General features: G+C 39.6%; 1 protein-coding gene across 1 annotated transcript; it reads right to left on the reverse strand.

The window, feature by feature from the left end:
* Positions 1-2,760: 2,760 nt before the first annotated feature.
* LOC119793373 (cysteine/serine-rich nuclear protein 1-like) lies at positions 2,761-13,003 on the reverse strand. Its single transcript, XM_038300533.1, has 5 exons — positions 12,846-13,003; positions 7,646-7,896; positions 5,366-5,628; positions 4,984-5,286; positions 2,761-4,885 (listed from the first exon to the last, which is right to left on the reverse strand). The coding sequence occupies exons 2-5, from the start codon at positions 7,866-7,868 to the stop codon at positions 3,980-3,982; spliced, it is 1,695 nt and encodes a 564-aa protein (XP_038156461.1). The 5' UTR covers positions 7,869-7,896; positions 12,846-13,003; the 3' UTR covers positions 2,761-3,979.
* Positions 13,004-14,004: the final 1,001 nt, after the last annotated feature.

Here is a 14,004-nt window from a genome sequence, read left to right on the forward strand (position 1 = left end):
AATCTAGCATCTGAAACTCCTTTCGTACCTCTTGTCCCAATTCTTCCTCTGTAGGCCTTATTTCACAATTTATCTGACCTTCACGCAACTCCATAACAGGCATCTGCACACATGGGTTTGATGGAAACATTGCATCACCAGCCTTACGAAATATTTCTCTGACACCTTGGTGTGGACTGGGGTCCATAATAGGCTCTGTTTCTGCAATATTAGATGTACTCATGAAAGGTTTTTCTTACCTGAACAAATAAAACCTTACAGTTTTATTTGCCAGATCTGAGGTTTCCAGGGCTGCAAATGGCTCTTTGGTTCACTTGAAGTATCAAATGATGAACTTTTCCCCTTTTTTTCTTTTTTGTTTGTTTTATTCTTTTTCTTCTGTGCAACCCCCCCCCCCCCAAAAAAAATAAAAAAATAAAAATAAGACAAAAAAAGACAAAAAAAACTTCGTCTTCTGCAGCAGACACCTGTGGAAACTTTCATTTTGTGTAATGTTCTCTGCCTTGACAATAATGTATAAGAAAGGTCAGAGCAGACTCTTCCTGCTGAGGAGACTGAGGTAGTTTGGAGTACAAGGGGTCCTTATATGACTCTGCTGTGGCATCAGCCATCTTCTATGCAGCCGTCTGTTGGAGCAGTGAATTATCTCTAGCTGAGAGAAAGAGGCTGGATAAGCTGATCAGGAAGGCCAGCTCTATGATTGGATGCTCTCTGGACTCAGTGCAGGAGGTTGGAAACAAAAGGATCCTAACTAAATCAACATCTCTATTGGATAATGTCTCCAACCCCATGCATGTAGCTGTTGCAGAACTGGAGAGCTCCTTCAGTGACAGACTACTGCACCCTAAATGCACAAGGGAGCATTATCACAGATCCTTCCTCCCTGCAGCTGTAAGACTAAAACCACCACTGTTCCCAACAACCTCAATAAAATATTACGTTCATGCTGCTTTTGCACAGTTTCTACCTTAGTCAGTTAAATAAAATGCTGCTGCCATTTTGCACATCTCTGATGTTGCTGCTATTTACAAACATCCATTACTGTAAATATGTCCGTATATTGGTTATTTATTCTACAGATGCAGTTTTAAATTGTTAAAACGCTTCACATTACAGTGTTTTATTGCTTAACTTTTAACTCTTTCAATATTATGTTATTCTTATACATTTTTCTAACGTCCACATTTGTGTGACCATTTTTTATGTAATCTTTTTGCTGCTGTAAACACCAGAATTTCCTGATTGTGGGTCAATAAAGGGATTTTCTATTCTATTCTATTCTATTCCTTTCACAGATTGATAAAGAAAAATAATCTGGGCTCTGCTTGCAATGTAAACCTCAGATTTATCCGCTTTTGAACAATGTGAAAATTGATTTAATAAACCTGCAAATATGATTTGTTTTCTGAATAGAAACAGTTTGCAATTTATCAACATCTCTAAGTTGCAGGGATGTATTGGCAAGCAACTTGTGCCTAATCAGGCTTACACAGACCAAATGTTATCCGAGTTTAAATATTTGCATACAGCATTATTAATTTATAACCTATATCTGGTATTCCTGATACTGGTTCAAAGTAAATATTATATAGTCAGATGAAATAACGCAAACCCAATGCCTAAAAATACATAATATGACTCTTTTTTGACTCAGTCGACAAGAGGGGAACACTAAAATAGCTTAAGCATGCTAAAAAATAAATAAAAGAAAATAACTTTTGGATCTCGGAGGAATGCAGAATCCATCCTGCTTGGTGTGGAGTGGTGAACCAGATATTTGCCTTGGATTGCTAACTTTGCCATGGGAATTTCAGTGTCTGATTACCCTTGAGTGTTTTGTGGATCTGGAGAAGACATGTCAAGTCAAGGCATTCAGAAAGAATGGGTTGCACTGATGTTATTCTTTGGTAAAAACTAAAGCAAGAGCAGTATCATTACTCTTGACATGAAGTTGAGAGCAGTTGCCAATGTGCGATGGACATGACCAGGGCTGCCCCAAGTTACTTATCAAATTTGATGATGCCAAAACAGCCATAAGGAAATGTTTTATGGCTGGAAAATGCCAGAACGTAATTCTTGATTTTACTAGTTGAAGTTGCTCAGTTGTATAGGAGAAGGTTGCAGCAGATATTCAAGTGACCAGAAGGGGAGATGGCTCCCTCTGGGTGTGAGGTTGTTGTTCTCAACCAAATTCAGGTGCATTGTGTCCTGGGATGGAGGTATGTCTCTCCCTCAAGCAGAAACGTTCAAATGTCTTAATGTAGTAGGATGGGGGCCTCTTTGATAATGGTAATGATGAGGTAATTGCTCCATTCTAAGGTGGTGAAGGAAGGGCCAAGCTCAGGTTCTTTGCAAAGAAAGACAGATCCAGTAAGTGTCTGAAGTGAGCTTCCTTTATTAGGGTAACTGGACTTAGCCTTATAGGAATTCCAACTATTGGTATATACAAGAGTTAGGAATATTCAAACCTTCAATTGGTTTGGTTTGCTATCACACAAAGATTTTATGACTGGGCTAAAACACTATTGTGTATCTATTCTATTCTAACAGTTCTAAATAAAGAAAGTAACCCCATTGTGTGTTTCAGTGTGCCAAAGGTGTTTTTTTTTTTTGTTCCAAATAAATATTTTGTAATTATAATATAAAAGGAAATGAAATATATCTGTCGTATAACCTGACAGCAGAGGAAAAAAAGTCCCTTATTTGTAAGATTTCCGTAAATAAATGCAATCCACAGTAGAAAACAAAATATATTTATTTCAATTAATCGTTGTTAACAATAGTACAATATTTATATTTGGCTTTATATACATATATATATTATTTAAATATCTCTCCACAGTATACATTGGCGCATATACAAAATCCATTAAGATCCAACAAATAGTTACAAAACTACGCCAAAAGTAACCACTAATATAGAGCTGAAACTGATTTTATTAGAAACTGCTGTAAACATAGCATCCATTGTAAAATGAAGATGAACAACTAACAGCAATTTGTTTGCTGCTTGAAGAAATTCAAGAGCATTAACCAACTTTTTGATATATTATGAAAACTCACACCAGCTGGATTTGTTTTTGGTGTCAGAAAGACCAGAGCGCTCTCCAGCAGGGACTGAAGCCAGCAGGAGATTTTCACAGTATGAGAGCCTGGAGCAAAAATACCACAGCATAGAGGGTATTTACACAAAACATTTAACGTGAAATCTGTTATGTGAGCAACTCTTGGCATCTCAATCAAAGGGCTAACCAGTAACCGGCCAATGGCTGCTCACCATAAAGGTGGAGACAAAAACAATTCTGCTGTAAAAGAAGAAAAAAGAAATATAAAGCTTTAAATATGGGCTCCGTGTGACCATATGACGGTGGACACACAACTGCTTTCATACATCATAATTAAATGAGAAACCACTGACTCCGGACTTGAACCGCTGCCATGACCATTCAGTCGCTGACATGTAAACTCTTCAATTTTAACACTTCATAATTATTTTTCTTATTTTACCATTTTAAAAAACAAAATTAGTGATTTATAAATAAATACATCATCATCCCAGTGAACATTTATTGATGAGAATGATTCTAAAACTGGGAGCTGGAATCCTGCGCTATCACAGCAGCAAGCACCTTCACTCTTCCTTCAGCAGCTGTACTCGCTCTTTACTACATGTGATACTGTATTGCAGTTCATATGCAAACTTTGTGCTTGTGAATTATATTCTTGGTCATAGTAAATATAAAATACATCTTATACACAGTTTTTGAATAGGTTAAGGAATCAGTAAAAAAAAAAAACAACTAAAACATCAATTATCCAAGTGTGTTTTTTTCCTGAAAATTACTTTTGATTTTCAGGCAAATAAAAATATTCCATTCGGAAAAATAGGTACTTGTGCTTTGAAGTTATATTAAAATAAATTGTAATCTACAAGAAAGATTAAAAGCTGAGGATCTGACCACATCTGGTGTTTGGTCGATTAAGTTAGTCCGATCAGAGACTCCAGCAGCTGGGTGCTCGACTCCTGCTGGGGTAAACTGACAGAGCTGAGCAGCTGGAGGGGCTGAAAGACGTCTGAGCGTCTGTAGTCTTTGAAGGAGCTGTTCAGCGGTCCAGAGGGGTAGTCCCTGTGGAAGAACTCCAGGTCAGAGTCAGAGGAGAGGCTCAGGTCCATGTATCTGCTGAAGGAGTAGTCCAAAGTGGGAGAAGGGGTGTTAGGGAAGTCCTCCAAAGAGTCTTCATTGAAAAAGTCTCTGGATTGATTTGCATTCTCATCAAGATGGTTCCTTCTGGGGTCCATGTTGTCTGAAAGGGTGATGGGAGAAAGTGGCCTCTGGTTGGCGGTAGCTGCAGAGCTGCAGCCGTGCTGGCTCGGTGGTTCCATCATGCTCCTGATCTGGCTGCATGAGTAAAAGTTCTTATTGCTGGAGTCGCAGGTTGAACCTCCCTCAGGAGGAGTCTGAGCCCCGCTGAAGAATCCTCCTGTGTCACATTCCGAAGAGGACAGAGAGGACTCGGAGATGTCGCTGCTGCAGCTGTTTTCCTCAACGATCAGCCGCTCTGGGAGGCAGTGGAATGGAGGAGCAGCAGGCATGGTGATAGGAAGCTGATCCTCCTCTAAGCCAGACCTGAACGGACACATGTTCTCTTCCTCCCTCTGATCTGCACGGACCTCTTTGTGTTCTTTAAAGTCTTGAGGCTCCTCTGAGACTCCTCCCTGCTCCCCAGAGATGAGCGCTTCACATTTCAGTCGCCTCTGCAGCTCGAGTCTCATAACTGTATGGATGTAATGAGTCTGAACCCGCCTGGCGTCGAACTCCATGCGCCCCTGAATGTTTGCACAGCTGTCCTTGGAGCATCCACAGGGGAAGTTGAAGCGGTCCACCTGCAGTCAAAACAAATTATAGAAGAAAATATTTATTTGTTTATTTTTTTTGTTGTAGCTCTTAAAGAAATCATGACATTAGTGACTCTGTGTTGTACCTGGCACTTGATGCCTGCCTGACTGCAGGCGCAGGTTTCCGGCTCACAGAAGCCCTTGCAGTCACAGCCACAGGCCTGTCTGGAGAGCCGCAGAGTGTGAAGCTGCCTCTTCTCCTCCTTGTCAATGGTTTTCACCCCTGCTGCCAGGAGCAGAGCCTGACGCTGTCTAGAAGAGAACGGCTGAAAGAAGCCTCCATCCTCCAAATCAGACTCACTAATGTGGATGTCAAGGTCTTCATCCAGAGCTTGATCCATCGTCAGCTTCTCCGCTTCATTCTGGTCAACAGCTCCACTCATGACCAGCTGGAATTAACAAAACAGCACCTCTAGTTAGGAGATGGTTTTGCAGAAGTGAAAAGTTGAGGAGATGAAAAGCGCTTACCTTGCTTTTTAATGCCTCCAACCTCTCTTGCCTCAGTTTTTCCCTTTGCCTCTCTTTGCGTCTGCTACGCTGCTCTAGTGCGTACTCGTCCACAGTGTACCTTCGCAGAGCGCTGTGTTTCCGCACCATGCCTAGAGTGGCACCTCCTCGGCTGGGCACGCTGGTGAAACCCTGACAGCGGGGAAAGCTGAACACTGTCACCTGGTTGAATCGCACCCTGCTTGGTCTTTTTGAGAGCTTTGGCTTCTTCAGGATAGACCAAACTGGTTTAATTAAAAGAAGGGGAAAAAAAGACCTTTAATAAAGCAATGAAAATAACTGACTTTCTAATACAGGCATGTAGAATCAAAAATATAACATCATTTATTTTCTAACCTTGAAACAACAAACTTTGTGTTCACATAAATATATTTTATGTGACATATAGGCACAAAGTAACAGAATTGCAAAGTTTAAGGAATGTCAAAGAATGATTTTCAATATTTCTTTCCAAAAATCAGAAAAGTTTTTTTTTATTCTGATACCTCTACAAAAAAAAAAAAAAAAAAATGAAAATCTCAAATTAGGGTTCAGGTCACTTTTCTGCTTCGAAATCTACCAAGGCATGGATAGCTTCCTGCCTATAATACACAGCAAACGCCTGGAGGAAGGATAAATGTCCAGATGAGACTGAAATGGAGCTACATACAAAACGCCATGTGGAGTTACAAAATACAGCGGTGACGGCGTCATGGGGAGGCGTTATGGTCAGAGGATAAGTGAAAGTAAATAACACTTATTTTATCGCTGATCGGGATCTCATTATCAGGATTTCAGAATGAAAGCTTCGAAAAGACCTCTTCTATCCACCTTTTGCATCATATTATCATTAATTAAACTGCTTTTTCTCAGTCAGTCAAACCGTATCTCTCTCCTCAAAGCTTTTGGCTCATTCTTTCTCTTGTTTTAGTTGAATTTAGGTATTTTGTTGCCTTACAGTTTTACTCTATTCTACAATAATCAGTTAGGCTTCACACTGTGAAGGAAAGTGTTCTATAAATGCTAATTGATTGAATGATGCCGGTTAAATGCTTATCTGTAACAAAAAGCCATGTATGTCCTGGTTTTTAAGTCCCACAGGACTGGTTAAAAGGGGACAAAATTTGAATGCCTTTGCAAGTTTCGGAGTGACCACTAGAGGGCACAATACCGACTTGGCTCTAGTTCTTGGGGTCAATAGTTGACACACAACGGGGAAGGAAATTGTGCAAAAAAATCAAGCAAGCAACTGCAAAAAGGAGACAGGCTTATTTTTTATAATTTCTGGAACATAGTCCATGGAGACATAGTCCGCTGTCAGGATCATGTTTGTCATCAGCAGCAACCTTATCTTTGAACATAAGAAGAACAACCGGGGGAAAGCAGTTAGGGTCATCTGCTCTGTTTATCTAAACACATCCAGTCTAAATCTGTTTATCCCTGACTGTGCTGTAAAGGCAGTGTTTGTCCTAAGGAAGAGATCACTGTAACCTTTTTAGAAACATCTCTATTTGTTCCCCTTTTTTTCTTTTTCTACAGAAGTGTCCACACTGAGTCGAGCTCTCCTGTGTTTTTCGTCCAGCCTGGATTTAATCGGGATATGTTGGATTTAGATCTAAGAAGAATATCTCTTTCTTCTTGTCACACTCTCTCTTTATTTTTTGTTGTATTTCTTTCTCTAAGACCTCAAGTTCACCTCTTGTAGTTGAACTGATTATTTACTTTTTGAGCTCTGTGCAGAGGGAAGTAGTTAAGTTTTACTTGTTCTGAGGAACCTTTACCTTTATATATTTTTTTTCTATTCTAGTAATTCGTTCCACATTAAAAGCAATCAATTTATTTATATGTATATATTTTTTTGTATTCTTTCACATCTCTCTCCTATGTATTCCTCATTAGTTCAACCTCTTGTTTGACAGTTATCAGGATAAATGATGCAGCTGATGGCAGGAGCAGCTTCGTTTCTAAATAGAGCCATTTTATGTGACTGGTTTAAAGTGACCGTGCTATTCAAATTGATCCCACTACTTCCTATTGCTCAAGCAAATGATCTACACCCACGGGCCAGCTCTGCAAAGGCCGGTCCCTCTCTGCATGTCTTATCTGAATTGGGTTCAGGGCTAACGTTTTCATATCACTCAGTCATAACTTCTGCTGCAGGTTGATAAGAGACACTCCTATAAAATGCTGATGTGAAAACAGACTGATAAGAGAGAAAGGTTTGCATTATTTGAAAGAAAAAAAGGAGGGGTGCAAACTTACTGGGTAAGCTGGAGGCTGAGGCAGGACTGTGAGGTGTGAAATCTTGGAGCTCTGATGAGCTCCCCTCCCCGTCGGACTCCCACTCCGAGGAGGCGGGAGAGGAGAGGGAAGATGGAGAAGAAGAAGAGGAGGAGGAGGAGGAGGAGGAGGAGGAGGGGGGGGAATAGCAGGGGTTTTCCTCTACCTCTACCTCTGCAAACTTCCTCTTAAGGATGTCTCTCATTGTTTGGCTTTGGTGGTTCCTATATATTCTGCATGAACACAGAAGAGACAAGAACACGGTTTTCAATAACGACCACTCTTTGTTGATAAATGTCTTCCTAAATTAAATGGAAGGTTGATTCTAGAACCAAGCAGAGCTTCTTTCCCTCTCTTCATCGTGTTCCCACTTTTCAAAGTCCTAATAATGCCAAACAAAGTTTTCTCTTCAGCTATACGGTCCAATAGATAACACACCACTGATTCCATGCCACATGTTGCTGCACACTGGATTTAAACCATATGACATTCATTCAAAGATCTGCATTGGAAATCCAACCTAAAACAACAATCTTTTGCATTTATTGGATGAAAAATAAAACTCACCTTTTTTCACATTAAATAATAAATTAATAAGCTGACTATTTTTAATAATAATTCTCGGAAATGCAGTAAATATTTGCTGTTTATGCTAGTTTGTAAAATGATTGTCATGTAATATATTATATTTCAAGGGTAAACTGTTACAAAACATTTTTTTGTTCACTAAAGTGTGACTCAAATCAAAGGACTAAAGGAGGATTTATGTTTTTAAACTGCGTTTGAAAACAGAAACGGTCAATATTCATAATACTTTTTTGCAATAAACATAAATTAATACTAGATTTTAAAAGGTATAGGTCTTTATTTTATAGTTTTGCTTAGCTTTATTTGTCGGAGATAAATAACAAATTTCATGTTTATTATTCAGAACATTATCGCAACTTCAAATCAGAAAAAACAAATGTTGTAGGAGCAAAAATAATTGATGCCTTTCTATTTGGACTAAAAGCAGTTGGATCATGGTAAACCTTTTTTTCTACTATAAGTAATCATACTGTAATTATTTCTAATAATTAATCAAAAGTCAGTGTGAGACGCTGAATGTGCCTGGCACTTTTTGTGCAAGTCATAACTTCAGAAATGAGAAGCACTTCCTGGTCTAGCCGGTTTCCAGCCACAAGTTTGTTTAGGCTAATTCCATTTTGAGAGTGATTTACCTACAAACTAGCGCTTATAAAAATAATACTCTCAGTTACCACAAGCCAAGCACTTAAGAGACCTAGCGGCAAAAAAAGCCACTTCACAGATCTCTTTTCTTTTTTGCCCTGAGGAGTAATTAACATTCCAGTGATTCCTTAAGTTTTTTGGTGAAGAATACATGGAAACGCACGGTTCAGTGGTTGTAGGCTCTGGGACTGGGCGTGTGGTGGATCAAGTGGCTGCTATTTTTGGATACGAACATGGAAAAATGAATCTAAACAGGAGCACTTTGAGGGAAACGGATCTTAGCAGGGAGGCTGAGTCGAAGAGAATGCTGATAGAGACGGCTGTCGGGAGACAATGAACGTTTTCCCACGGTGAAAGTCATGATTGATGCGGAAACAAACTCGTAGACAAACTGCTTTTCTAACTTCATTTATCTTTTCGTTTTAACCAGTTGGTCTAAAAAAATCTACATATCAAGATAGAAAAAAAAACTGCGATCCAAAGCTGTTAATTTTTTACAACATGCTTATTACTATGACACATCATTCAAAAATGATTAAAAAACAGAACAAAACTAACTAATATATGACTAGAGAGGCACTGATCTGGCTTTTCTTGGCCAATACTCATTTGTGCATTATATCATATGCTGCTGGTTGAAAACTGAGGCAGTTCTAGTTCTACTACATGAAATCAACAGGAAACTACTTGCTGATTTCTGCGTCTTCGATAAGGGAGCATACCTTCTACAAAGGAGCTAAAATGTACTTAACATAAAGGAAAGTAGGGCAAAATCTGTCAGGGGCAGAGCTAGATAGGGGGGCCAGGGGTGGCAATAGCCACCCTTAGCCAATCATTGGCCACCCCTACAATTTTTCCCCCTCTAATACAAATGTTGGCAACAGTAATACTCTCAAGTGGAAGATTCAAAACATTTTAATTTTCTGTTGTTAAAGCTACAGTGTGTAATTTTCAGCGACATCTAACGTCCAGACTGCAGCAAAATGAACGTCTCCCCCCCACCGCTTCTCCCCCCCAACAGTACGGCAAGCGTTAGGGGACAAAATGTCTTCCACGACGTCGGAATCACCTACCTTCTCAAGTGATGAGGTTTGTTTACATAGATAATTTTACAGATAGTATTTCATTAGTCTGTGTAGGGTATAGATTTCATGTAGACTTTAGATAATAAATATACCCGTTATTTTTTCTACATCGTTGTGACGTTTTGGTGAGCTGCTTTGCATGGTGATATAAACAGACGAAGGAATTGTAGTCATTAGTTTAACAGCAAGATTGTGTTCGCTGGAAGAATATATATTCCCCGTTTACAGAGTCCAAGTCTTGTTTGTGGCACGGGGGTTACAAGGCGAGGAAGAGGGCGAGGGCAGAGAGGCCGGGGTGGGCGTGCAGCTAGGGCCAGGCGAGGGAGGGGAGCCAGCGGGGTGAGAGCAGAGGAAGAAAGGCTTGAAGATCTCCAAAGGAGCCGGAGAGAAGTAACCGAGGTATATATCCAGAAAATTATTTTACAGAAAATTACTGAATCATTACCTGTGAAACGTCAGGGACGTTGCTGAATAAGTATACTGGAGAGTAACAGCATCATCACGCAGCATGTTATTGTTTTAGACAGGTCTGAGCATTCTGTACTCCAAAAACTGCAGTGATATTAGACAATTGTGTGTGTAGGATTAATTACCTGTCCAAGAGAAAACTGGCAACTTGAGCGTCACTTTGAAAACCTTTTTCCTCCATCAGTGACTTCCATCGTGTAAATGCCGTGCCAATGTTGATCCGTGTTTTTTGTCGTTTCTTGTCACGCTTGCGTTTATTCTCGTCGTGTTTCCGCTTCTTAGATGACGGGGGTTCGGTGCCCGCCGCTTTTCGTTGTGATACAGAGTAGGCATGATCCTCCATTCGTCTGATGTTTGGCCACACAGTGCCAAACAGTTTGCAAAGTCACTCGCGCCTGCCGCCTTGTTCACCTTTCTTGTTACTGAGGCGCAGTATACCTGCTTCTTCTTCTTCTTTGGTTTCAGGCAGACTAAACGCTTCTCAGGCATAGTACTGCCATCTACTGTTCAGTACCGTCTCAGTTAATCTCTCTCAACTTGCCGTAGTTATTTTCGAGCGTAATGGGCGATCTCGCAATCGCTAGTTTGTTGCCTCTGCGCTTGCCGTAGCGCAAAGATGTCAGCCTCCATGGCTGCGAGACCCGCTCCTATGTAATTATAAATAACGAATTCTAAGGCAACGCAAATATTATGGTTAAATGGCTGAGCTCATAGGTGATGATAAATAACATAGTTATGTATAATATATTAAATTTCTGACTTTATATCCCTGTAATTATTACACACTGTAGCTTTAATTATACACATCAATATACTAACATCAAAGATGATAAGTATAGAATTCATGCTCTTTTGATAACTAGATTTTGTGTTATATGAGGTAAAAAGAAAAAAGAAAAATATGTGTCTCTGCAAATCATCTGGGAGTCTTCAGTAAAATCATAGATAAATAACAATTTTAATAAAAACGTATCAAATAATCTATTTATGTAGACGTTAGTGCTTGTTAATATCAATTTTATGCAGAATTTTTATTGATAAAAGTGGGTAAGTAATGATGATGGAAAAGATTTACACCCCAGATCTCAAAACTGAAAGAATTAGATCCACTATACCTTTTATTTAGAAAGCATGGATGTTTAAGTATATACATCTATTTGTTAGTAAAGGCTGTAGGAAAGTAAGGTTTGTCTTTATTTAGAAAATATGGATGTTTTGCTGGTTAATTTTCCTGTTGGAACAGTGTAGATTGACCCTGAGGTCCTGGTGCCTATCTGCTTTCGGCCACCTCTCAGTGTTAATTGGTTATTGCCTGACCACCCTTATAATAAATGTTCTGAATACGCCTCTGTAACCTGTACCTAAGCACTAATACCCATTGTCCTGCAAAAATACACAACAAGCAAGATGTGCTGATTGCCTGCCACAAGGACTTGACATGGACATAAGGCTGTCTTGTGTGTTTTAACAGAAGATAACATACTGGATTCACTGTTAGAAAAAAAAAAGGAGAGATGAAACAAGACACAGCTCAGTCAGCTTCTTGGGGAATAAGACAGATGTGTGTGCGTTTATTTATTCTTTTTTTTTTTTCAAACCTATACAGCTTTAACAAAAGACATATGTCAGTATTTCTAATTAATACTGCGGCACAGTGCGAGTGTAAGGACAGCCCCCTGTCCCAGATCCATCCCATTTATTACATATCTGACAGAGTAGAAAGACTCGTAGCACATCTAGGTATCCACTGAGACCGCATCAATAATTTAAAGGTTCAAAGCAGCAGAAGCGCGCCGCGCACATGCGCGTTCACGCGAACCAGAAGATCGACTGTCAGTAAATTCATATTCAGGCGACATAACCCTGTTACATTACAGAAAGGAAGAGGGGGGGAAAAATCCCACTCCTTCTCTGTCATGCCTGCAGGAATGTTGCGCGCATGTCACAGTGGGGGGGAGCAGGGGTCGCTTCCTGTTTGGCATAATAACAGTCATTAGGCAGCTGACCTCCTGACCTTTCCGCAGAGGGGAACAGACCCCCCCCCCCCACACACACACACACACACATGTTCATGTCAGCTACAATGACAACAGTGTTCCCCACTTTCTGTTCGCCACTTAAACACTGCTGTGCCACAGTTTCCCTTTAAAGCTGGGCACATTTCCAAAAAAGGCACCACTTTAAGTTTCGTTAAAGTTCATGCCTTTATTTTAATTAGAGAAACAATACAAATACCAATAATTGCTCATTAATTAATCAGATGCTGTACTGATTTTAGCTGCTATAAATATATATATATATATATAATTACATCGATCAGGTAACTGTGGTTTATTACTAATAAAAACTGAAAAAAACAAAAGAAGTAGGCCTATATTTTTTTGTTGTTGGTTACTCACCAAAAAGTAAAGGACAGCATGCTATTAAAGCGGATCTCGGAGGGTCATGAAGTTATGGCTCCCGGCTGCCGTCCGACCAGCTGAGCATTTTGTTCTGTTTATGTGAAGCTGCACAGTAGTACTAGTGTGAATATGAGAGGACAGACTGGGAGCTGCCAAAGACACGGGCTGGATCAAGATGGTTAACAGCCCTGACAACAACGGGAATCTCGCGCCTGCGCACAACGGTCGGAGGTCGCTAGCTACGCTAAAATCAACAGCAGCCACCCCTTTACCACCGTGATTGTGTCCTACTGTAAAATATTGATAGACCTCGTAAATGTTTAATCAAATGAATATCAATTCAGTCTTTAACACCGGATAAAGTATAAAAAAAGCTTTACACTCCATACAATTACATTTACAGTAACCGAACCTAAAACGTAACCGGAAGTAAAGCGGAGGCTATTCTCTTGTTTGGGACATGTTCTCCTCTGTGTCTTCTCTGACGCAGGCTGTGACACACGGAGAGGCTGTAGACACTCATGACTCGGTGCTGCCCACAGATTCCTGTCTGCTGTGTTCACACTGGAGCTGTTTAGCACGAGTCGGAAGACAATATCGTAAACTAAAGAACCTTTAACCCCCAAGAACTTTACTGGAATTCCTGCCCAATATTCACCTATTCTGAATATGTATTAAATGTTTTCTCATCTTATTAGCATTAAAACATTATTTAAGATTAAAAACTGGTAGGAGACTTAATCAGTTCTGTTCAAAAGGGAGCTTTTCTACCCTTTGTTTTTTAACCTTTCAAAAAAGGGGTGGCCATATATCCTAAGACTGGACACCAAAACCACTATTTATCTTTATAAAATTTGCATAGCAGCACTTTATTGAAAAATAAAGCTAAAAAAAATTTTTTTTTAATACCTAAATACATTAAACCAGCAGACATTGGTGTGAATCCACCTTTAAGACTATACAGAATTTGCTGTCCATCATTTTACTACTGCAGCCATTGCCCTTTGTGAAAATCCATTTTTTAAGCCTTGAATATTTAAAAAAAATTACATTTAAAAATAGTATAAAGAAACTTTGAACATTATTGCTCTATCTTTAAAAACCGAGTTTGACAGAGTCAGCAAAAAAAAAAAAAAAAAAAAAAAAAAAAGACAGC

This window comes from Cyprinodon tularosa, unplaced genomic scaffold (assembly GCF_016077235.1).
Source record: "Cyprinodon tularosa strain WSP-4 unplaced genomic scaffold, ASM1607723v1 ctg45, whole genome shotgun sequence".
In the NCBI taxonomy this organism is placed as follows: domain Eukaryota; kingdom Metazoa; phylum Chordata; class Actinopteri; order Cyprinodontiformes; family Cyprinodontidae; genus Cyprinodon; species Cyprinodon tularosa.

What these genes read in the sequence shown, in the direction of transcription:
- LOC119793373 (XM_038300533.1), bottom strand. Translation starts at nt 7,868, where the DNA reads ATGAGAGACATCCTTAAGAGGAAGTTTGCAGAGGTAGAGGTAGAGGAA. An exon ending in TGGAGGCATTAAAAAGCAAG is followed by an intron (nt 5,287 to 5,365) that starts GTAAGCGCTTTT and finishes TGTTAATTCCAG; the next exon opens with CTGGTCATGAGTGGAGCTGT. An exon ending in AGGCAGGCATCAAGTGCCAG is followed by an intron (nt 4,886 to 4,983) that starts GTACAACACAGA and finishes TTTTGACTGCAG; the next exon opens with GTGGACCGCTTCAACTTCCC.